Genomic DNA, 25,979 nt, shown 5'->3' with positions numbered 1-25,979 from the left:
TTCACCAGTGACCTAGAATTGGATCCACATGGTCTATTTGCCTCCATTTCCCCCAAAGGCAACCCATACTTGGAGGAGAGGGGTATGCGAAGGATGCATACAGAGTCAGTTATAATCTGACACATGTGTTCAACATATATCCTTCTCCAACACACACACACACACACACACACACACCCTCTCACTTTTCTCATGATGGTGTCAAAACACAAGCATCAGGCTTTTTTTTTTTTAAATCTCAGTCAGTGCTGTGTGTGAGAGGATATAAGATCTTCTGAACTTGAAAATATCTGCTTTTGCAACAGAACTGAACTGCCAAGGAAAACCGGGGGTGGGAGAATGATTTTAGACCTGGAAGTTAACCTGCGGAATACCCAGCTAAGCATAAAAATGTTATCTTTAAATATCCAACCTAGCACTGAATTGGAGATTATTAAATTATGTCTAGGCCATACACACTAACACGTAGTACATGCATAAAAGGTTAATTATATATGCCATTTGCCTTAGTATACATATAATCAAGAATCCAATAGTGTTTAAAAAAACTTAATAAAAAGAGCAATTACCTAAACAAGTAAGCATGATACATATACATGGATTTAATGTAATTATAAGAAACCTCTTTAGCCCTACCCTATTCTAATTAGACATGTTTACTCAGTGTTCAAACCTCAAAGCACCAGTACCAAGAGAATAAAATATTTCTGTGCTATTTCCATAATTTTTTCCTTTGCCCCCAGAACAGTACTCAAAGGGGAGAATCAGTCAATAATACCATGAGGGTGGAAAAGATGAAACCACACAGATCAGTTATAGCTCCCACTCTTAATAAATTCTAACACTGTTCCCTATCCTCAGAATCTGATGTTTCCCATCAAACTAGGAGAAGAACTCCAATTAAATTATTCAGAAAGGGACAGAAGGATAGAGAGGACCACAGGAGGAAGGAATGTCTCTAAAAACACAAGAACTGATGCTTTTATAAAGCATGCTTGAGAAACAGCCAAGGCAGCTTTCTCTAAAATTAAAGTCTCAATTACTATGACTAATTCCCTATGTCATTTGAATTACCCCAGAAACTGTAGCATCAGTGGTGAGAATTGGTAAGAAAAGATCAGATATTTAGATAAAAATTTAAGTGTCTGGGGGGGAGGGGGAACCATTCACATACTCTCTTGTAAGTTAGTGCTAATCTGGAACCCTCCCATAAAATTTAACACAATCCCTGACTACTACAAATGAGTCAGTACAATATGGGAGCTCACCAACACAAGAGTTTTACTCAGAGCTTAATAATTTTCTCCATAAACACAGAACGTCTAGCAAAAGAATATATACTATGAAGCTGGTCCTAGTCTTCCTGGGCAGCTTTCTTGAGCACCGCAGACCACGGTTAAAAATAACCCCCAAATCCTGATACTCTTAAGAAACTACCCAACTGTAAATAAATAAGGGGCTACACAGTCCTCACCTGTGTGAGTGCAGAACACTCCACATACTTGACAGCCTTCAGGTCACGGGCCAGCTTTTCAGCAGTCTCTGGAGTGATAGGCTTCTGTTTGTTCTTGGCAAGTTTCTCAATCGTAGAGGGGTCATCTCGGAGATCAATTTGGGTCCCAACAAGCAAGAAAGGAGTCTTTGGACAATGGTGAGTTATTTCAGGCACCCACTAGAGAAAAAGTATTTTAAAAAATACATCTGCATTAATCCACAAGCCTCTAAAGCTTTTACTTTTTTTAAGATTTTATTTATTTATTTATTTGACAGAGAGAGAGAGACAGCGAGAGAGGGAACACAAGCAGCGGGAGTGGGAGACGGGGAAGCAGGCTTCCCACCGAGCAGGGAGCCCGATGCGGGGCTTAATCCCAGGACCCTGGGATCATGACCTGAGCCGAAGGCAGACACTTAACGAGTGAGCCACTCAGGCGCCCCAAGCCTCTAAAGCTTTTTACAACAACTCAACAGAAGTTCTGTGGCCAGCTTTTTCAGGACAAGAGTATCTGACCAACTCACCTTTTCCTTCACATTTTCAAATGAGGATGGAGAGACCACTGAAAAACAGACTAGAAATACATCTGTTTGTGGATAACTCAGCGGTCGTAATCTGTCATAATCCTCTTGCCCTGGAGGAAAAAAAATTGGAGAAGTCAGCAACTGAATCTTGGTGTCCTCACAGCATCAAAATCATGAGTCAGTCAACAGATTAAGCATGCAGCCAACAGCATGCTGACCATTACTGACAAAACAACTTACTAATCTAATAAAATGTATGGCTTTTGTAATATAATACTTGATGACATTCTTACCCAGCTAATTCTATTTAGTATTTCAATCCCTGAAAACAGCAATGAATCCATTATACATTAGTTTTTATTACCAATTTGTAGTTTTCAATCTTTGTGTCCATCAGCAACCCAACGACAACGTAATAAAAACAGTGAGCTATTGCTACAGAAATGGTTAAAATCAATCCTACTCAGATCTGGTTAAGAAATAATCACAGTGAAACCATCTAAGGAAACAAAAATCTCAGTGAAACCCAGTTGACAAAATCCACTGCCCATCATGATTACCAAAGCATATTCATAGGCTCTTAGTTACTGTGTGCATTAAGACCAGTGTATGAAAATGAGAACGCCTAAGAAAAAAAATAACTTGGCAAGAATCAATGGATGCCACATCTATGTGAGGATTATCCTAGTGAAAATTAGGATATTTGTATGGTCTTACAGACTGTTGATAAACCGCAAGGGGAAGAATGGAACTATACTGCCAAGAAATTTGGACATCACATTGACTGAGTCATTAAAATTACTATCACCAGTGAATGGCAGATGAATATCATCTGCCCCTAGATTTATATCCTGAGAAAGACACATCCCTAATGTACTATTCCATACATAATCTGAACCTAATCATGAGAAAACACAGACCAAATCCAAAGTGTGGAATGTTTTATAAGGGGAGGAAAGGGAGAAGATGCACCTGTATTCTATAAAAATAATGTCATGAGAAACAAAACGAAAAAAGGGGGGGCTGAAGAACTGATCCAAATTAAGAGACTAAAAAGACATGACAACTAAATGCTATACGTGATCCTGTACTGAAAGCAGAAAACACTGGACTCAGCTAAGCTGACAAAGCTGGAATAGAGATGTTGGATTCAAGTTCTGTATCAATGTTACATTTCCATAAGTTGCTTACTGTTAGACAAGAATGTCTCTGTTCTTAGGAAATACATAATTATTCAAGGCTAAATGGCTACGCTGTCACCTTACTCTCAAACAGCTCAGGGAAAAACAATTCATGTGCATATTGTATTGAAAGAGATTAATAAAGCAAATAGGGCAAAATGCTAATTGGTAAATCTGGTTAAAGGATGTATGGAAGCTCCTGGTACAATTCTCTCAACTGTTCTGTAGGCTTGAAAATTATTTCCAGATAAAAAGTTTTTAAAATATCTATACACATTTCCGGGGCACCTGGGTGGCTCAGTCGTTAAGCGTCTGCCTTCAGCTTAGGTCATGATCCCAGGATCCTGGGATCGAGCCCCACATGGGGCTCCCTGCTCTGCAGGGAGCCTGCTTCTCCCTCTCCCTCTCCCCCTGCTTGTGTTCCCTCTCTCGCTGTGTCTCTCTCTGTCAAATAAACAAACAGAATCTTAAAAAAAAAAAAAAAAAGTATCGATACACATTTCCAAAACCATGAGGGGAGGGGAGGAGTTGCCAGAACAGGGTTTAACACTCCAATTTCAAAAATGAGCTACAGCAATCCTATGTTTTAAAAGAATGGTTAAGTACTAAGTGCCACTGAACTGTACACTTAAAAATGGTTAAAATGGTAAATTCTATATTATATATATTTTACCACAATAAAAAATATTTAAAGGGGAGAAAAGGAGAGTTAAATATTTTGTATGCCAGTGAAAATGTTTTTTTACCAGCATTGAGAGAGAATACAAGAATTTAGGGTAGCTATCAAAACATGATAATTAAAGATATTACTGTTATTGCCACTTGAATAAGCAATACATTGTGACTAGACAATAAAGGATCTATCTTCAGGACAATAAAGAAATTAAAAGTTAAACGAAAAGGGAAATGGAAGGAGATTACAAAAAAATAAAATCGTCATCACCACCTCTAATATTGATTGCATGCTTACTCTTAATATTCTAGGGTCAGAGTCAAAGGCTTTAAAGGTATGCACTTACAAGTGTAACTTTCACTTCTTAAATTATAATGTAGAATGTATAATTACAGACATGGAAGAGATTTAAAAAGAAAAGAACGGGCTTAAAGAAAATAAAATCAGCCAAACTCCTTAACTCTCTCAATCTAAACAGCCTGAGCTCTAACACTGGCTGGAGCTTTGACACATTACATACCAAAGCTCCAATAAAACAAAACAAAAAATAAATTCTAAAATAAGATAAAGCTGGTAAGAACAGATACTACACTAAAGCAACTAACCAAGCCTTATTAAAAAAAAAAAAAAAGTACATTCACACACCTTTTCTTAGCTTTATTCTCTATTCAAATGGAATGAATATATTTCAAAAAAATTAAGCCTGACATAGACTAGAAAAGGGTTTCATTTTTAGTCATTCAGCTGCTGCAATCAATCCGTGTTCGTGCACATCAAAAACAAATCCAACTCTATATTCCTGAGCACCACTAAGAGCATCTAAATGAGTGTCCAATGTGTTACATGCAATGAACCTTCTACTCAGGTGAAGACAGAAAACAAATAGCCATTCTTTTTTGAATACTAGGTCCAAAGCAGTATTGGTCAGTCCGTTTATTTGTAATAAACAAACCCTCAAAGCTAGAAATCTTTCTTTTCCTTTCCCAAGGAGAAAAAAAATCAGAAATGAAATTGTTCAATAAACAGAAATGAGGTTACCTAACCTCTACTTCTGCTTCAAGTGCTACTTTTTTTTTTTTTTTTTTTTTTTTTAAAGAATGTTAACTTCCTCAAGAAGGCAGTGCCTGGATGGAGACTCAGAAGATAGTGAGGGTAGAGGGAGAAATTCAAGGCTGAAGGGGTGTTATGAATTACTGTGTTTTGTTCAGAGAACCATCAGCATTTCACTGTTGTCAAAGCTGAATTAGGAGCAATAAGACTGGAAATGTGACAAAGGGCAAATCCACAGCACCCCTCGGATGTTCTGTTCCTCTGAAGCTGTAACACAGTTTCTCAAAAGGACACCGTTTTATATCCAGTGTGCATGTCTTCAAAAAAATAATAAATTTTTTTCTCTTCATAATGCAGAAATTCCATGGTTGCAATTTTTTAAAACCAGGTGCTTTCTTACCTGTTCAATATGGCTACCTAATAAGCACCCACCCACAGTCTGCCTTTACCATCCTTTCATATGTTAGAAATAACTATCGCCATATGTGACATGATGAATTACTTTAGACTTACTGAGCTGGGATGCTACCAAGCTCTAGGAAGCCTCCGGATGAACCTAAGCCCAGTCTTCGAATTTTACTGGTTCTCTCTGCTTCCCTTTCTTGTGACTATTCTGTTGGCTTCCTACCTTTTTAGACTCCCCCTCCTCCCCCCTTTTTGGTGTCATTTCCCCTTGTATTATTCATAGTGTAGTAGTTTTTCACTGCATATAGGAGAGGGACAGGGCATGGCAGTGTCAGCAGGAGCAAAGGCCTGCCTGGGAGAGTCTGGGTGGAGGCACACAGCCTTCAAAGGGGATTTAGCATAACTGAGCATGACAGTTTGAAAAGCTCACAGGTCCTGCCCCCAACTTCCTTGACTTCCCCTACCCTCCTCACCACCTGCAAACCTTGACATCACTCGGTGTGTTTGAAAGTACGCCTTTACTGCAATCGTTTGAGGTCCCTGCGCATGTGGTTAAGTGGCACAAATCGAAATGCCCTTGCTGCTTCTCTCCCCTCAGCCTGGAATCTCCATTTACGGAAAAAGAATGAGTGTAGTCCCTTAATATGAGTAAAATTCTTCATGATCCAAGCATAATTTATCCAGCTAAAATTTATCCTCTATGTCACAAATAGCTGTTATTCACTTGATAGAGTCAATGTCATCACTGAGTATCCTTTAAGGTACGCAACATGATCAAGAAAATTGCACTCTATGTCCAAGTCAGGTCTTGACTACAAGTCTTAAATTATACCTACTCTAACAGCACACCAGCTCACTGCTTAACTTCCAACATTTGCCAAAAAAGCAGGGATACATCTCATGGGTTGCTGACCTTTCCCTTGTTTAGAATCTCATATTTAAAACTGAAATTCAGGGGCGCGTGGGTGGCTCAGTCATTGGGCATCTGCCTTCGGCTAGGATCATATCCCAGGGTCCTGGGATCGAGCCCCGCATCGGGCTCCCTGCTCTGCAGGAAACCTGCTTCTCCCTCTCCCACTCCCCCTGCTTGTGTTCCCTCTCTCTGTGTCTCTGTCAAATAAATAAATAAAATCTTTAAAAAAAAAAAGGAAAGAAAGAAAGGAACTGACAGTGGGGTGATGATTATACAAAAATACAACAATTATACAACAATTTAACAAGACAAGCATGTTGAGTAAAAAAAAAAAAAGCTAAATACAGAACGAAATACACAATAGTACAACATGTGAAGGAAAAAAAGAAGAAAATAACTGTGGGGGGAACTCATGAACAAAAACTTAGTGTCGTGACCACAGAAATAAAAGCTGTGAGACAGAGACAGAGTCCTGTCTGTGATCTTTTTTTTTTTTTCAAGTAGGCTCTAGGGACACCTGGGTGGCTCAGTCGGTTAAGTGTCTGCCTTTGGCTCAGGTCATGATCCCAGGGTTCTGGGATGGAGTCCTGCATCAGGCGGCTTCCCTACTCGGCCTGCTGCTTCCCCTGCTTGCTCAGTCTCAATCTCTCTCTCCCTCTCTTTCTCTCTGTCAAATAAATAAATAAAATCTTAAAAAAATTTTTTAAAAATATAGGGGGCCCCTGGATGGCTCAGTTAAGCGTCTGCCTTCGGCTCAGATCAAAATCTCCAGGTCCTGGGATCGAGCCCCACAACAGGCTCCCTGCTCAGCAGGTAGTGTGCTTCTCTCTCTCTCTCTCTCTTTCCCTCTCTTAAAAAAAAAAAAAAAATCATTAAAAATAAATAAATAAAAATGAAATAAAATAAAATAAAAATTAAAAAAATAAGTAGGCTCTACCCCCAACCTGGGGCTTAAACTACCTTGAGGCTTAAACAACCCTGAGATCAAGAGCCGCATGCTCCACCGACTAAGCCAGCCAGGTCTCCACCTATCTCTGATCTTATATGGTATTAAATAAATCTGTAAGAGTTCAGCCAGCACCTCCCAAACCTCTTATACATAAGCCATTAGCTTTGTTTAGAGACTTTGTATGAGAAGTATAGTTCTCCCTTGTCAGTTTTTGTTTCACACTAGAAAAAGAGAGAATTGCAGCCAGAGGTGAGATAGGAATGCTATAAAGAGAATTCAGAACAAAATGACAAAAAGTCAGCAGATTAAACACAATCAAACAGTCCGAGGCCATCTCAGTGGGGATGAAAGCTTTAGCAGAAAGAAAACTAAGTTAATGGCATGACTTGAACCAGGGACAGGGACTCTGAGATTAAGGCCTCTGCAGAAGGATACAAGTCTCCCCTTAAGTGTATCAAAAACAGAGACTCACTATGGATGCCTACTGCCCCAATTCTCCAATGCCTGTCAAAAAAGAAAAAAAACTCTGGCTTATAGTGACCTCAACAATGAAGATGGAAAACCCCCAACTTGCCTGGGCTGTTAAAATCATTTCCTTAGTGAATGTTTTTTAACCCCCAGAAAGATTCAGAATCTAATATAAAGATGAAATAAATCAAATACTATTATTGCTAATTTTCAGTTACATTTAGGAATAATCTATCCTTATTTAACACCCAGTACCTATAATATTTAAAATAATCTGCCATATTAAAGAATATAAGATTTGTTCTCTGATTCCAATTTAAAATGTATAACTGAGTAACTGATCTTAACCTTGGGGCTTTTTAGTTGAAAAATGTTAAGAATTTTATAAAGGTTATAAATAATACTGTTAATGATAAATTAAAACATAAATACAGGAAATCATAAGTTATCAGGCTAACTGAGGCTATGTATATAAAAGCCTGGGAATGCTTCACTTGTCAGGTCAAACAAATTGAATTAAAACAGAAAACTGAATATATTAAATTTATAAATGCAGTTTAAAGTGCCAGAAGATATTTAACACAGTTGTAAATGAGGCTGATTGGGATTCAAGTCTTATCAACATAAGTTAAATAAACCAATATTCATCAAAGGACCCTTGGCCACCTTGAGAATGATTTCTTAAAAGTGACTATTTTAATAAAAAATTTATTAAGTTGTACAACTAAATTTAAAGGCTTACCCACTCCAAAACTAAATACTGAAGAGAAATAAAATATGTCCATACAAAGATTTGTATACAAATGTGCGCAGCACCACTATTCACAATAGCTTAAAACTGGAACCCAAATGTCCATCAACTTGTAGACAGATAACCAAATTGTGCTAGATTCACAGTAGGGACTACTACTCAGCAATTAGAAAAAACTACTGACACATACAAATAGATGAATCTCAAAAACATGATGCTAACTGAAAGAAATCAAGCACAAAAGACTACATATTATAGGATTCCATTTATATGAAATTCTAAAAAAGCAAAACCACAATGATAGAAAGCAAAGCTGTGGCTGCCTGGGGCCAAATCAAAAAGGGATTCTTAAAGAGCACAAGGACATTTTTTAGGTGATAGACGTTGATTATGGTGGAAGTTACATGACTATCTAGTCAGTAAAATTAATCAAACTGAACACTTAAAATGACTGAATTCTATTGTATTTTACTTCACTAAAGCTAAAAAAACAAAATACTGATTAAACACTGATTTGAAATTTAAAAATAAAATTTAAAATTAATTTTCAACCCTAAAAGGCCATAAATTGGGACACCTGGGTGGCTCAGTCGGTTAAGCGTCTGCCTTCAGCTCAGGTCACAATCCCAGGGTCCTGGGATCGAGTCCCGCGTCGGGCTCCCCGCGGAGCGGGGAGCTTGCTTCTCCCTCTGCCTCTGCCTCTCTCTCTATCTCTCATGAATAAATAAATAAAATCTTTAAAAAAAAAAAAAAGGCCATAAATTATCTTTTTTCTGCATATAAATTGCCTCCAAGGGCACACATGAACACAGAAAAATCCCTCACCTATCATGAAGTACAGGTCATTATTTTTTCTATTTTCCAAGTTTCCTCCAATACACCATTACTCTTGTAATTCTTAATTCATAAACATTTTAAAGGCCTAAACCACAATTAGAAAGCCACTGATCTCTAAACTGAACTGCTTACTACTGTCCTACTGTCTCTCCATTTCACCTTCCCAACTAAATCTAGACAGTCCCTCAAAATGAGCAGTATAACATACTCCGTAAGAGCAGTATGTCAGCTGGCAGACAGGGAGAGAGTAACTCATAAAAAGTGAAGCACTTAAAATTCCTAAATACGAAAAGGTTACCTTTCTGAAATTTTCCTTTGGCTAGTTAAGCTGATAATAACAGAGACTGCAGAGAGAGAAGTCAGAAATTAAGATGCGCAGCCACTGTTAAAACAACGAGGAAATAACACTGAGGAATTAGGTATACTTAAGGAAGAAAGCAATTTATTCCTTTAATTTCAAAAGCTGACCACAAATGTCAGTGTGAGCTAGGTATTGGTTCATGTTCAAAGCATTTTCAGATGTAGTATAAAATAACAAACTATGTCTATAAGAAGCATATATTATATAGACACAAATCCTAAATAAGCTTTCAAATTTCAAAGGGTGATAATACAGCTGGCCTAATATACTCTGCTCTCACCCTACTTTATTTCCTTCCACACTATCCACCCAAGGAACTCCAAACTCCTATTGCGATTCCAGGTCTGGGACTGCCTCTTGAGTCAAGCATCAGCCATCATAATATACGATCCTACTAAGTATTAACAAAAGGCAAGTGGTTTGCTAATATGCTAGTTTCCCAAAATGTCCACAAAAAAAGACAGACAACCAGCAACTTTAATAGTTATAGACTAAAACCCGAAAGACGTCAAGTTTTCACCTGCAGTATCAAAAAGTCCAAGAGTATATGGCTCTCCACCAATCATAACTGTGACTGCATAGTTGTCAAAAACCTAAAAACATAAAAATACAACATCGTTAGTGTGCAAGGGGATGGTCAAAATGGGCTACAACAACTCTTAAGTAAAGGTAATATTTCTTCCCTAAAACTTAATCCTCTCTTAGTCCATATGGTTCTTATATAACCAACCTTGCCAACTAAACCCTTGCATGAACTAAATGATTCTTGAGAAAAAGTGACAGGAGATGTATTCTGGGAGGTCCGCTCTACCCCAGCAGCCTGGATTAAAAGCCACAAAAAAGCTAGAGGTGTCACAGAAGCAGAGTCCCCGAGCTATACAAAACGATCCTCTTCAAGTTTAAAACTTTGAGACAGTTAAGTTTATAGTTTACCTTAATGCTCAATCTGATTTCTAAGAAATTAATTCTTCACAGACCATTTCATTTTAATCTAGAATTTAAATATCCTAGATCGATGATAATCTTCTTCCTTTCAGGGTTCAAGACAAGAAGCGCCTTGTTACAAACAAGCCCATTAGAGAGAAATAAAGGGAACCCTCAAGGTCAAGGAGGTGTCCAAGACAAGGTTGGGAGATTATTTGTTGAGATTTCACGAATAAAACTTACGTTACTGGATACAAATCACATGACCGAAGAGATCTTCTGTGACTAGATGCTTTTATTTGCGAATACTGTAAAACCCATGACGAACTCAGTATACTAATACTGGTTGTGCTAAATTATTTGTGAAAATGGGAGGTAATGGCGCTAAATGGAAAAAGACCCAACACTAATTCATGGATTCCTCTGAATTGAAAATGAAAAGCAATCTTTCCAACTAGAAGAATGTTACATTTTCAGATCAGCCCAGCTTCATCTAACTTTCTGGCTCAGGCTTAATGGATTGTTTAAATGTAAACAAGAGTGGAAGCAAGGGCATGGGGTTGTTAAAGGAAAGTCCGTTCCTGATAACAAGAACAAGGAAGGGACACCTGGGTGGCTCAGTCCGTTAAGCATCTGCCTTCGGTTCAGGTTATGATCCCGGGGTTCTGGGATCGAGACCCGCTCCCTGCTCAGCAGGGAGTCTGCGTCTCCCTCTCCCCCTCTGCCCCCTGCTCATGCTCTATCTATCTCAAATAAATATTAAAAAAAAAAAAACAAAAACAAGGAAAATTATAATGAATGTGGTTAAGCTCTCAAACACACAGATTACTTTTTTAAGTCATACCTAACCCTCTTTCAGAGACCCACATACAAACACATATATGAAACACCCGCGAGCCCCCCTTAAATAGAACACCTCATGACCAAAGTCATAACACAGACTCAAATCATGTTTACAAGAAAATAATTTTAATGAAGACTGAAATGCCAAAATTCCGATAGCTGTCCTCTGAAACAAGATTCATGTATCTCTGAAAGTCCCCTAAAAGTCCCTCACAACCTCAGAGCTTTTCACTTACCATGTCCCCAAATGGGCCAACAGATTTAATTATACCTTCAAATTCTCCCCCTCTAAGAAACCTAACCTTCCCGCTTCCTACAGCCTTGGCCTACCTCAATCACTTAGTCTGCTTTGGGTTATTACAGATTGTCAATTCTAATTAAACATAATCACCAAACCCTTAACCTGTGTTCACCCTCTTAACAATGTTCATGTCTCTTAAGATTAACCTAAAGTAGGGGCGCCTGGGTGGCTCAGTCATTGAGTGTCTGCCTTCGGCTCAGGTCATGATCCCAGGGTCCTGGGATCGAGCCCCGCATCAGGCTCCCTGCTCCGCGGGAAGCCTGCTTCTCCCTCTCCCACTCCCCCTGCTTGTGTTCCCTCTCTCACTGTGTCTCTCTCTGTCAAATAAATAAATAAAATTAAAAAAAAAAAAAAAGATTAACCTAAAGTATTCAGACATTTTCTTCCTTTTTACTTCCAAACAATACTAATCCCATATTAATCATATATAGGTTCTTCATAACTCCTAAACTAACTCAAAAGAGGCGGTCACTGCAAGCCAGGCCAACCCTAGCTCGGCCTGCATCACTGAAAGAACATCTGTGTTTAACGTAATTATACCACTGGGTTGGATCACCCAACTTGGGACAAACAGTGGATCCCCAAACACATTCTTTCACAAGTGAGTGTTACTCTAACTCTTCTCTCTCACTTCATTATCTTTATTATTCCCATTTTCCCTCTACTCTTCTAAGGAGCTGATAAAAAGCATTTGTGGGAGAGGATACCCAAAGGCTTCTGCTAATGTTCTCGTAACAAAAACGGGTCTCTGCCCTTAACCAATTTGGAGCTCCATTACTGCTAAGACAACAGCTCTATGAGATCCTCTTCTATCCCCTAAGGAGAGTAAGTGGAAACACATACTAATTTCTCTAAAGTTACAAGACCCCAAAAAGCATCCCAGACCTCCAAGCACTGATGACTCATTGGCCAAGTTATCAAAAAAAAGGTCACCTCATTCCAAGCCATAGAGCATACTTCTCCAGAGACCACCACTCTTTAGAATCTTGTCTATTGGAGTTTGGTCTCCCAGCACTTCTTGCATACCCTTGTATCACCCTTCTGACTCTTCACTGATTCTTCAGCTGTTAATTTTAAAGTGTATATAATTTACCCATGAGAAGATCTTTAAAAACAGGACACAAAGGCAAACAACAGAAAAATTTTAGTACACACATAGTTTTCAAAAGATTTCCAAATAGAATACATTTCACTAACAGATGGAAGCCTTTATACTTACAGTCGGTACATACTCAGATGGAAATTTGTTTGTTGTGTAGGATATCAGAAGACATGTTTTACCAACGGCACCATCGCCCACAACAACACACTTAATTGTCTGCATTGCTGAAACAGTTTTGTATCCACTTTAAATATTTCAAATTCGATGATGACCTACAAAAAGATGAAGGATATTTGTTTCATTTGTAGTGATATATTTATTTTTTTTTCTTCTACTAGCAAGAGATTCACTCATTCAGAGCAAGAACAGAACTAGCACCATAACTACTGTGGTTGCAAGAACCTAAAAAGAGAAATAGTGACTAGCTCAAAGTCAAAATAACAAATAAGAGTCAATTTTCTAAGTTTCTGATCCCTGGCTGTTTTCAACGTGTTTTTTTAAAAGTCCAAAGTAGTGTATTTCTATAATGAGAGGGGGGGGGCACCTGGGTAGTTCAGTCAGTTAAAAATGTGTCTGACTCTTGATTTGGGCTCAGGTCATGATCTCAAAGTTGTGAGATCAAGCCCTGTGTCAGGCTCTGGGCTGGGTGTGCAGCCTGCTTGGGATGCTCTCTCCCTCTCTCTCTCTGCCCCTCCCCCACTGCACATGTGCTCTAATAAAAAAAATTAAAAATAAAAAAAGAAGAGGCTATTTCAGAATGAATCCCATGTAGTGTGCCAAGTATGACTGTGTGAAACTTCTCCTTCAGTTGTATGTGCACACATGTGTACACACCTGTTGTATGTGTCCTAGACTGCAATACAGAGGTCACTGATTTAAAGAAATGTCCATTTATCCAATCTTAGAGGTATAATTAATCAGGTTGGTTACAGCTACAGAGCACCACCACCAACACCTTGTAACAAAAGAGCAATATGAGGAATTGGACAAAGATCAGGGTGATCCCTGGTCTCAGCAGCTATTCTGACACCAGGTTGCCTAGTTACTAACTCAATATTCATGGCATGGAGAGGCCAAAACCTACATTTTTATAATAAAGAGATCACTCTAAAGCACACTGCCTTATAAGCAGATATAATTAGTTTCTCTTACTATAGTCCTCCACTCTAAGAAACTATTGACTACAAACGCACCAAAGATTTATTATATTTCATCAGTTCAGAGATGCTTGCTTTCACATTTAAACATCTCTAAAATCAGGACGCCTAAGTGACTCAGTTGGTTAAGCCTCTGCCTTTGGCTCAGGTCATGATTCCAGGATCCTGGGATGGAGCCCCACGTTGGGCTCCCTGCTCTGCGGGAGTCTGCTTCTCCCTCTCCCTCAGCCCATCTTCCCTAACGTGTGCCCCCCCCAATAAATAAAATCTTTTATAAATAAACAAACTTCTCTAAAATCAGAACATGTCTTTACCGCAGGATTCTTAAAATCATTAGCAGTCATTTTTTCCCCACCTTTTGACGTCTAAGAAATCAGGATAAACGGCATCTTAGAATCAATGAAAACTTTTTTTAAAAAGATTTATTTATCTTAGAGAGTGAGAGTGTGCTCACAGGGGAGAGGCAGAGGAAGAGGGAGAGATTCCTCAAGCAGACTCCCCACTGAGCATGGAGCCCAACACAGGGCTCAATCCCAGGACCCTGAAATCATGACCTGAGCTGAAACCAAGAGCCAGAGCCCAACCAACTGAGCCATCAATGAAAACTTTTTCCAGAAAAGTTTTTCTGGAAGAATAAAAAAGAAACATCATGCCCTGTATACCTACATTTTAAGATAAAGTCCTATTTCAATTAGAATCCTGAAGGGGTTGCAATTTCTTGTTGGCTAGAGCCGCCACCTTATTAAACATAAAAATGTCAGAACCACCTAACTCGGCTGGATGCCATGCCTACTTCGTCCTACAGTACCCATCACAACTCTTAATCATAATGAGTTATAAATGCCTGTTAACATCTCTGTACATATATTAGGAGTGACTTAGGAAATATACACTCTCCCATTCCGCATCAAAATCATCCTGATTGTATTTCTCTTTATTTAACCTCCTTTTATCTTGTTCCTTCCCTTTTCCTTATAATGCACTAAAGAAGCACTCATACTAATACAGCATTAAAGGTTAAAGATCTTAATCCCTAAACTAAATCAAAATTATTTATCAAAATAATTAAGCACACTGAGTACTAATTATAGAGAATTACTCCTAAAGAATGTCTTTTACATAATAATAAAGAAGAGGAAAGAGGAAAAGCTTTCTTCTCAGGGTTCCTGAATCTACCGCTGAAAAAAAGCATAATGTTCTAGGAAAAAAATAATGTCTTCTGTAGAATTTCTTTTCAATTCACAGTGAAGAAAAGAAAGGTAAGCAGAGGGGCGCCTGGGTGGCTCAGTCGTTAAGCGTCTGCCTTCGGCTCAGGTCATGATCCCAGGGTCCTGGGATCAAGCCCCGCATCGAGCCCTGCATCGGGCTCCCTGCTCCTCCCTCTCCCACTCCCCCTGCTTGTGTTCCCTCTCTCGCTGTGTCTCTCTCTGTCAAATAAATAAATAAAAAATCTTTAAAAAAAAAAAAAAAGAAAGGTAAGCAGAAAGTTCTGATCATTCTACAGAATATTTTCCAGGTGCCTACAAATCTATTTCAAGTTCAGTTCTTACACCTTCTATTTCTCCTGATTATTATTACCAGGTGATTTTATGTAGAGTTTAATCATAAATACTGGGCAGAAAGTAATGGTTGACCACTGTGGCAGAGACTGCTAGTGGTCTGCCAATTCTTCCTTTCTTCTTTAGTAATAGAATTTTCACTTAAGCACATGGTCCCCAGTAAAGACAGACTGCATTTCCTAAAGTCCTCTGCAGCTGGATTGTTACCACTGTGATTAATGGAGTGGAAATGATGGATGCAACTTTCAGGACTAGCCTTAAAAGCAAGGGCAACAGTCTCCCTGTTCCAACCTGTAGGCTGGAATGCAGACGTGATGATGAGAGCTGAAGCAGTCATACTGAACCACAAGACGCAAATTACATGTTAAGGATGAGTAACACAATAGGAAGGGCCAGCCCTGGATTGCCTCCAGGACTCTTACACAAGAAAGAAACTTCTCTTTCATTAAAGTCCCTAGTATTTTGGATTTCGCTGTTACAGCAGTAGAACTGATATCCTAATTACTGTATTTCATAGACTCTAGGAGGCCAATGATTTTTAAATACATCCTAAATTTAGAAGTCTTAAATGTAGGAGAAAAGTGTCTTAGAATCATTGAAATTCTAGTAATATCTGGATTTATCAAATAACTTTAAAGTAAAGCTGACCACTTTTGAGACTGTCTCAGAAACATCTAAGATAAAGGTTCCTTCTAAATTTTAATTGTGGTTGAAATCAAATTAATTGTCATCCCTAACTATGAAGCTCCTTATCTTCATTCTATATCTGGTACTCACTTTTAAGACTTACAACCCATACAAACAAGCTAATACAAAATCAACAGCCCACTTAAAGCCTGAAACTTCTAGTGGAGGAAGAGCCACGGTTTCTCCAAATTTTCATTAAGATTCCCTAGGGAATAAGAAGAAACTGAGAACAAAAAATTCCCATGATCAGAGCTATGAATATGACTGCCTCATGTGCAAAATAACAACTATGACAAGATGTGGACAAGGCTGGAGCTAGTCTAAAACATTCCAAAGAAGAGCTTTCATTAATAACTGTATTTAAAAAGAATAATTTAAATCTGATTCACACTAAATTCCCTTTTTTATATATTATAAATATATTTGGAAATTCCACCAAAATTAGCTGTCTTCAGCAGCCCATTCACAAATAGCAGTCTTAGAACCTGGTTCTTTCTGTGGAAACCTTAAATGCAGTACCTCTCTCTGATACCAGCAAGAATAAGGAAATGTTAATGAGATCATTCTTGGGGTGCCTGGGTGGCTCAGTCGGTTAAGTGCCCAACTCTTGGTTTCCGCTCAGGTCATGATCTCATGGATTGTGAAATCGAGCCCTAAGTTGGGATCCTAAGTCTGCTTGAAGATTCTCTCCTTCTGCCTCATCCCCCTGTCTTTCTCTCTCTCTCTCAAATAAATAAATCTTTAAAAAAAAGAGAGAGAGAGATCATTCTGGCCACCAGGAAACTTCCAACTGTAAAGTAAAACATATGGATACAACACAATTTGTACTAGAAAAATCTACAATGTAAGTTTAGGAAAAAAGGTAACACTATTTCAAATGGGCTCATAAATCTCTCAGCATTCTTTTTTTTTAAGTAGGCTCCACTCCCAGCATATCCAGGGCTTAAACTCACGACCCTGAGATCAAGACCCAAGCCTAGATCAAGAGTCAGACACATAACCAACTGAATCACCCAGGTGTCTCCTCTCTCTGCATTCTTAAGCACAAATTCATTAAAACTAAATGACAAACTTTCTGAGGGCAATCTTTAAGATTTTCCAAAGGAAGGTAATAGATTCGTGTAACAGAGATGTGCTCTGCATATAGTTTGGCTAGATCACGGAACAAACATTACTACTTTGAGAACTTTTAGAAGTCTGTATCTTCTCCTGTACCAGCAGAAGAAACAGCCCCCAAGCCAACTGGGCCCTTCTTTGTGTGACCTGCCTAAAAAGTTGGAAAGAATATCCAAAATACATAAACTTCATTTATAAGTAATAGTAATTTTCTTAACTTTGAAGTCAGGAAAACTGGGTTTTAATCCTGCTCAGCACTTACTAGTGACCTGGGCAAGGTTCTTAACCTCTTTTTGCCTTAATGTTCTCATTTGTAAAACAGAACTAATTATGTCAACCTTGCACAGTTGTTATAAAGATTAAATAACATAAAAGGACCTCACAGCTCACAGCACATACTCAATATACATAAATTCATCTACCAAGTGTGCTAGTTAAATCGATCCTACTTCACACCTATTTTCATCCAACTGGGTCAAAACTTACACTGGTGGATTATTACCTAATCAAAACTTTTCACACTCTGCACATAATAGGTATGCCAAAAACTAAGTTAAAATTAACTGAATATGTTTGCTATTTAGCTAATGACACACACACAAAAATAAATGAAACAAGAAACCCAAATATTTCTTCACCTGAAGACTTCTGTATTCTTTTTATAGTTCCTGTATCTTATTTCTGTATTTTACATAGTTCCTAAAAATAAGTAACCTAACAGGTGTTAACAAAATAATTTAGTACGAGAACAGAGCCGATCACTATTGTTAAATGACGAATTAAATGTTTTTAGTTTACAAATCATCACTGCCTACATGTTTGAATTTAGCCTCTAAATCAGCAATTCCAAAATTATCAGACCCCCAAAATTACCTGGAATGGGTTTGTTAACAATTCAGATTCCCAGACCCTCACCCCAAATCTAATAAATCAGAACTCAACACTCTCTACATAATCCTAATGTAAAATGAAGCTTGAGAACTACTATCTTACATGATCGCAAGACAAGGAATACCAGTTAACACAAGAATCTAAGCTAAGATAAACATTATTGGCATTTTAGACCACCTAGAAGTGAATTTCTTAAAGTAGAATCAAAATTACCAACATGAAATAACTGTATCAACCAGGCATTTTACGTATTTAGTAATGAAAAACTCATGTTAGATATTGAAAGAGCATGAACCAAGACACTTCAGAGGTGCTTCAATTACTAGTTTAACCTAAGTGTTCTCAAATAAGAATAGGAGCAAATACTTACATAGCACTTACTATGTGCTATATACTGTTCTAAACATATTACACATTTTTTAAAGATTTTATTTATTTATTTATTTATTAGAGAGCGAGCGAGAGAGAAACAGCATGAGAGAGGAGAGGGTCAGAGGGACAAGCAGGCTCCCCGCTGAGCCGGGAGCCCGATGTGGGACTCGATCCCAGGACCCTGGGATCATGACCTGAGCCGAAGGCAGTCGCTTAACCAACTGAGCCACCCAGGCGCCCCATATTACACATTTTTATACATTTCATCCTCCCAACAACCCTACGAGGTATGTACTATATTATCCCTATCTTGCAGGTAAGAAAAGTGAGGCTCAGTTAAAGTTAAGCAGGCCAAGATTACTCAGCCAGTTAATGAATTTAAACCCGAGCGGTATGACTGCCAAGCCCCTGCTCTAAAACACTATACTAGTCACTACCTCTCCTCTCACTACCTCTCCTGAGAAGTGACAGTGATTAAAAACAAACATGATCAGTGCAAATGGAGTGGCAAGTATGTACCTATGACAGCTGCCAGCACTGGAAAGAGGAAGGGAGAGGAGGAAGCAAGAAACAGGAGCTAAGTTCATTTCCTATTTCTTCACCCTGCAGACAACTACTAGATTTTATTGGGAGAAGGGAAGAAGAATTAGTAAGACAGAGTTTGCTCTTCCCCTTTCTATAGTCCCATAAATCTTTCATTTCTCAGGCTTCCTGACCTAAGCTCAGCAATCTGTCAGAAACTGGTTTTGGGTCCCCTGTTAAAAGCATTGGTTCAACAAGTCAGGAACCGACAGATGTTGGCGAGGATGCGGAGAAAGGGGAACCCTTCTACACTGTTGGTGAGAATGTAAGCTGGTGCAGCCACTCTGGAAAACAGTATGGAGGTTCCTCAAAAAGTTGAAAACAGAGCTACCCTACGACACAGCAATTACCCCAAAGATACAAATGTAGTGATCCAAAGGGGCATGTGCACCCCAATGTTTATAGCAGCAATGTCCACAATAGCCACAATATGGAAAGAGCCTGATGTCCACCAACAGATGAATGGATGAAGAAGATGTGGTGTGTATGTATATATATATATATATATATATATATACATACACACAATGGAATATTATGCAGCCACCAAAAAATGAAATCTTGCCATTTGCAACGATGTGGATGGAACTGGAGGGTATTATGCTAAGCAAAAAAAATCAAACAGCGAAAGACAATTATCATATGATCTCACTGGTATGTGGAATTTGAGAAACAAGGCAGAGGATCATAGGGGAAGGAAGGGGAAAATGAAACAAGACAAAACCAGAGAGGGAGACAAACCACAAGAGGCTCTTAATCTCAGGAAACAAACTGAGGGTTGCTGGAGTGGAGCGGGGTGGGAGGGATGGGGTGGCTGGGCGATGGACATTGGGGAGGGTATGTGCCATGGTGAGCTCTGTGAACTGTGTAAGACTGATGAATCACAGACCTGTACCCATGAACAAATAATACATTATATGTTAATTTAAAAAAAAAAAAGCATTGGTTCAAGAGTCAGACTGGGTCTACCACTCTATCTATGTGACTTTAGGCAAGTTACATAACTTCTCTGTGGTTGTTTTCCCTTCTCTAAAAATGAAATAGACCTTCTTCATAGAGTACATTGATTAATACATGTAAGGAATTCAGAACAGTGCCTGGCATACAGTAAATGCTTACTAAATGTTAGCTATAACTCTTGAATGATTAAAGGCACTTTTAAGTCAATATAAATTTTAAAACATCAACGATTCCAACCCACTTAGAAAAGAGCACGTAAATTTTTTTATTTCCAAAATAATTATAGTACTCATTGTTCTTACTACAAATGTAGTCAAATTTAGCTGTAACTACAAAGGTAGTCGAGCTGCAATTTAATTAAGACTATTCTACAAAGCATTTGACATGTATTAAAAAGTCAGCAGATGGGGCGCCTGGGTGGCTCAAATGGTTAAGCATCTGCCTTCGGCTCAGGTCATGATTCCAGGGTCCTGGGATCGAGCCCCACGTCGGGCTCCTGGCTCAGCAGGGAGCCTGCTTCTCCCTCTCCCTCTGTCTCCCCCCCTGCTCATGCTCCCTCTGTATCTCTGTGTCTCAAATGAATAAATAAAATCTTTGAAAAGAAAAAAAAAAAGTCAGCAGATGACCCACAGATGGGGAGGGAGCAGGCAACCAGGGAAAAGACTTTGGCTTTGCAATACATACAATGCCAGCTTCAGCAACATGGAAATAACTAGGCCAGACATGTCTGTATCCTATGTTAGCTTCCTTTTTTAAAAAATGTCAAATCACTTGGGCGCCTGGGTGGCTCAGTTGGTTAAGCGACTGCCTTCGGCTCAGGTCATGATGCTGGACTCCCAGGATCGAGTCCCGCATCGAGTCCCGCATCTGGCTCCCTGCTCGGCAGGGAGTCTGCTTCTCCCTCTGACCCTCCCCCCTCTCATGCTCTCTCTCTCTCTCATTCTCTCTCTCAAATAAATAAATAAAATCTTTAAAAAAAAAATGTCAAATCACTATAGCAGCAAAGAGGCTATGTAGTACCAATTACCGTTTTGCTATCCAGAGTGGCTAGAAAATTACATCAATAACTAAACACTCTCTCTAATACTGAAGTTCAATCATACCAGCACTTAGAACTGGGGCTGGGCAACTTTAAGCATAAAAAGCGAGTCTGCCAATCATAAGCAAAATAAATTGTGAAATAAGATGTATCTTCCACATGCCTTCCCAGTACCCACAGTTCCACCACACAGTGACACCAAAACCTGTCTCCTAGGTTCTTCAATGCTTTAGAGATCCAATTCCCTGTTGAGAATCTCAGAACTACAGCCCCTATAACTTTTCTGGAGTCCTTGAGCTCTAAATTTAAAGAAGCCATGGAACCCTTTCTGCATTATCATTATTACTGGCTGGCTGCCCACTAAACTCCACTAGACAATCCAGTCCCTAGGGAAAAGATCTGTATGGGGGAAAAGGAGGCTCCTAGCTACAGATGCCCCATGCCCAGTGGTTCATTCTAGGCACAAGGCACAAACAGTGCATGAAAAGATTTGAAGATTAAGTTTTGCTAATAACGAGCATCTTTCGTAAAAAATGTATATTCTCAGATTATAAAACTATGTCAAATATTAATGGTAAACAAAGTGAATGAAAAGCAAGTTTAAAAAGGGAAAAAGATAGAGGGCGCCTGGGTCGCTCAGTTGGTTAAGCGACTGCCTTCGGCTCAGGTCATGATCTTGGAGTCCCAGGATTGAGTCCCGCATCGGGCTCCCTGCTCGGCAGGGAGTCTGCTTCTCCCTCTGACCCTCCTCCCTCTCATGCTCTCTGTCTCTCATTCTCTCTCTCTCAAATAAATAAATAAAATCTTTAAAAAAAAAAAAAAAAAGAAAGGGAAAAAGATAAAAGAAAGAAAAAGAGAAAGAAAGAAAAAGAAAAGGAAAGGAAAGGAAGGAAGGAAGGAAAGAAGGAAAGAAAGAAAGAAAAAGAAAGAAAAAGAAAAGCAGGTAAATTTTTTGGTAATTTCACTGTGGTAAAAATAAGTTCTGGTCTTCTCCTGGGTTCCTGGTACAGAGCTCCTAAAACCCCTGGAATTCCCTAGATGATAGGAATGTCTTTTGTCTTTCATAATGACCCCTTCCATCACAGAAGAGTTTATGCTAATGTAACTTACGGCCACATTAGGGTGGGGCCCCCAGGCAGCTTCGGGAAGGGACTGCTCACCAGAAAGACCAAGTGATTAAAGGCCTGGAAGTTTACCAACCTCAGGAAGGGGCACTGAGAAGCCCACTGGAGATTGAGCTCTGTGAAAACTCTTGAACAAAGAGATCTGGAGCAAGTTGGTGAACACAAGTTGGTGAACACAAGCATGTGGAGGAAGGAGTGTACCATGACAAGGAAGGACACAGAAGCTTTGAGCCCCACCCCCACCCCACCCCTTGTCCTATACATCTCTTCCATTTGACTACTGAGCTGTATCCTTAACAATAAATGAGTAAATGTATTTTCTTGAGTTCTGTGAGTCATTCTACTGAACTGTCAAACCTGAGGGGGGTCAGGGGAACAGGCTAGGCAGAAGGGTAGACAGCCTGAGCACCCCATTCACAACTGGTGCCTGAAACGGAGGCAGTCTTGTGGGATAAGCAGTCTTGTGGGATAAACTGTGGGGTTTGGACTCACTCTTAGAGTCAGTGTCAGAACTGAACTGACAGAAGTGGTATCAGAAAAAAAGACAGTTTTCACACGAATGTGAAATACACCAAAAATAATACTGTTTTCATTCTAAATACATTTCTCCCCGAAGTAACCCATTTTCATACCTAGGATACAGGAAAGAAGAGGCACTACACAAATCAAGACAAATAGTGACCCTGAATTTCATAAGCCTTCCTTACCTATCCAATGGTGTGGCTGCAGGATTAGACATAACAAATAAAATCAGCACCACTTGTCTCTCAATCTAATCCAGTCACTTCAGAGAGTACTTTATATAACTTTTTGCTGTAAATTATAGCAGCACACACAAAGCGTAATTTTTAAAACATCTGCCCATGTGATTGTTAAGTAACCCAAAACAAAATACTCAAACTACAGAGATGTATCCCATGCATTCACATGTATGCAGGTGTTCTAACTCATCATCTTGTTTGGTTCTCCTATTACAACTCCATCATAATTACCTTTCTCCCGCAAAACAAACAATACACTATTAAAGGAATGTTTTTAAACCTTGAAATAAATGTTAAGCTTCAAACAAAATTTAAGAGAGATTAATTATATGAGTTTAATAATAAGTTTTTTTTTAGAAATGAACTTAACGCCATCATTTTGCAGATATTCTGGCCTAAAAGCAAAAGACTTACCCTAAAGCCAGATTGTTAATACCCATGGATCCTGATATTTTTCCAACTCTTCAGACTTCAAGCAAATAAAGAACAAACCACATAAAGACTGTTCTTTTTGAACTTTATAACTTGTTTTCAGAGTCCTTAGTAAACAGCAAATCATCTTAGAAAACTTTGGGCATTCATTCAAAAACCCAAAGCAATACAGCTACTGCTCAAAGTTATTTGCCCTAATAAAAATCCAAAAGAATTGCTGGAGTGGGGGGTGGGGTGGGAGGGATGGGGTGACTGGGTGATAGACACTGGGGAGGGTATGTGCTCTGGTAAGCGCTGTGAATTGTGCAAGACTGTTGAATCCCAGATCTGTACCTCTGAAACAAATAATGCAATATATGTTAAGAGAAAAAAAAAAAGAAGAAGGTAGCAGGAGGGGAAGAATGAAGGGGGGGAACTCAGAGGGGTAGACGAACCATGAGAGACGATGGACTCTGAAAAACAAACTGAGGGTTCTAGAGGGGAGGGGGGTGGGAGGTTGGGTTAGCCTGGTGATGGGTATTGAGGAGGGCACGTTCTGCATGGAGCACTGGGTGTTACGCACAAACAATGAATCATGGAACACTACATCTAAATCTAATGATGTAATGTATGGGGATTAACATAACAATAAAAAAATTTAAAAAAAAAATCCAAAAGAAGGGGCACCTGGGTGCCTCAGTCGGTTGAGCGTCTGCCTTCGGCTCGGGTCATGATCCCAGGGTCCTGGCATCAAGGCCTACATCGGGCTCCCTGCTCAGCGGAGAGCCTGCTTCTCCCTCTCCCTCTGCCTGCTGCTCTGCCTACTTGTGCCCTCTGTCAAATAAATAAATAAAATCTTTAAAAAAAAAAATCCAGAAGAAGCTTAATATGATCAGCAGTATGCCTGTTTTCAATAATAAGTGTATCCATTCCATTTGAAAAATAAAATTAGAATTCTGTAAAATATCTTTCAATTACTCAAAAGTAGACAATCCTATGTTGGTAAAGACAGTCCCTTGTGGGTCCCTTATGCTCCTATACATCTGGCTGGGTATGCTAAGAAATACAAGGTCCTGACCACCCCACCCAGGCCACACTGTAGGGTTATGTTTGCAGCAAACGACCTTGAAAACTACAGTAATGTCTCCCTCTAGGACAAAGAGCAGGCTTACTTCCTGCTTGCTATTAAACAGTGGGTTCCCCAAGCTCAACGTGAGCTCCTCAGCTGTGACACAAACTCACTGCATCTCCCAACCGAAGTCTTAGGGGCAAAGAGAAGCAATACAGACACTGATCTGCTGCTGGCTGTGCCTTCAGTAATTAAATTCTTTGTCTCTGACCCAGGAGTCTCATGTCTTCAGCCAGCATCCATAAAACAGTATCAGGCTAACATATTAGCTTTAAGGAGAGTAAAATAAAATCCCAGACCTATTTATTTGATTGAGCTTTGTGAGACATCATCCTTTTGTTGTGAATTTAAGTTTTGTATGTAAGTAATATAGCTTAGTTTCTTACACTAATTACTAGATACACAGTCTTATATTTTATTCATTACTCAAATTTTTTCTTTACAGAAAATCCTCCTGAAATGATCTTAAAGTTTTTTTTCCACCTTCTCCTCCACAGTCCCAAGCCAGCTAGCACATCTTCTCTAGAAATAGGATGTTTTAGTTTGTTTATGGTTCCATCTTCTAGGTGTCTAACAGGAAGAAATTAGTAAAGGCCAGAATCCTACCATCAAGAAAGGGGGTAAGGTAAGCAAGGTGGTTCCTCATAGTGAGGATATAAAAATGAGGGAAATGATGTATTATTAATTTGTTTTGCTTTAAAGTAATAAGGCTAATAAAATTTTTAACTTTAAAAAAAATACCTTATTTTGTTCTCTCCTTGAAAAGCTGTGAATAACATTATTTTCCCCAAAAATTCCACTTATTCACCCGTAGAAGTAAGTCTAGAATTTCACAAATCTAAAGGACAAGGTCTTCATGGTAGTGTCCAAAAGCCCTGTTGCTTTTCTCTTGATTTTTGACCCGAGACTGGTGCATATGCTAAATTGGTAGATATTTTACCAAAAAACTGTCAAAAAAAAATCAGAGAAGTAGACCCAGGCAGAATGTAAGTGGTAACAGCACTACTACAACTTTTCACTTCTATAAGATACTGGGGCTTCTCCCCTAAATGTACTTTTCAGATCTTGCATAAAACAAAAGTACCTTTGGGTTTTTGACAAATAGCATCTCGAGTTCTTTGTGCATAGGTCTTACCCACAGAATGGCTGCGAAACTCCTATTATCTCCAGGTGCCAAATAAAGGCATTAATATAGGGCCACCTGGCTGGTTCAGTCGGTTAAGGGTCCAACTCTTGATTTCAGCTCAGGTTGTGATCAGATTGAGCCCTGCATAGGGCTCCACACTGTGTGTGGAGCCTGCTTGGGATACTCGCTGTCCCCTTCTCTCTGCTCCACCTCCTACCCACCACCCCTTCCCCATACATGCACACACTCTCTCTCTCTCAAAAAAAAAAAAAAGGCATTAATAAATACAGA

General features: G+C 39.1%; 1 protein-coding gene across 4 annotated transcripts in view; it reads right to left on the bottom strand.

The window, feature by feature from the left end:
- Nucleotides 1-25,979, bottom strand: part of CDC42 (cell division cycle 42) — a 49,241-nt gene that overhangs the window by 3,368 nt on the left and 19,894 nt on the right. For all 4 annotated transcript variants that reach the window (XM_044914414.1, XM_044914411.1, XM_044914412.1 and 1 more), the window contains exons 2-5: nt 12,892-13,046; nt 10,125-10,197; nt 2,017-2,126; nt 1,475-1,672 (exon numbers count right to left, since the gene is read on the bottom strand). In XM_044914414.1, the coding sequence (XP_044770349.1) occupies nt 1,475-1,672; nt 2,017-2,126; nt 10,125-10,197; nt 12,892-12,996 (486 nt within the window). In that variant the 5' untranslated portion in view covers nt 12,997-13,046. The remainder of the gene's footprint in view (nt 1-1,474; nt 1,673-2,016; nt 2,127-10,124; nt 10,198-12,891; nt 13,047-25,979) is intronic.

Source organism: Neomonachus schauinslandi, chromosome 4 (assembly GCF_002201575.2).
Source record: "Neomonachus schauinslandi chromosome 4, ASM220157v2, whole genome shotgun sequence".
Classification (NCBI taxonomy): Eukaryota; Metazoa; Chordata; class Mammalia; order Carnivora; family Phocidae; genus Neomonachus; species Neomonachus schauinslandi.
The sequence above is the reverse complement of the archived record's forward strand: the minus strand, read 5'-3'. Positions and strand labels throughout refer to the sequence as shown.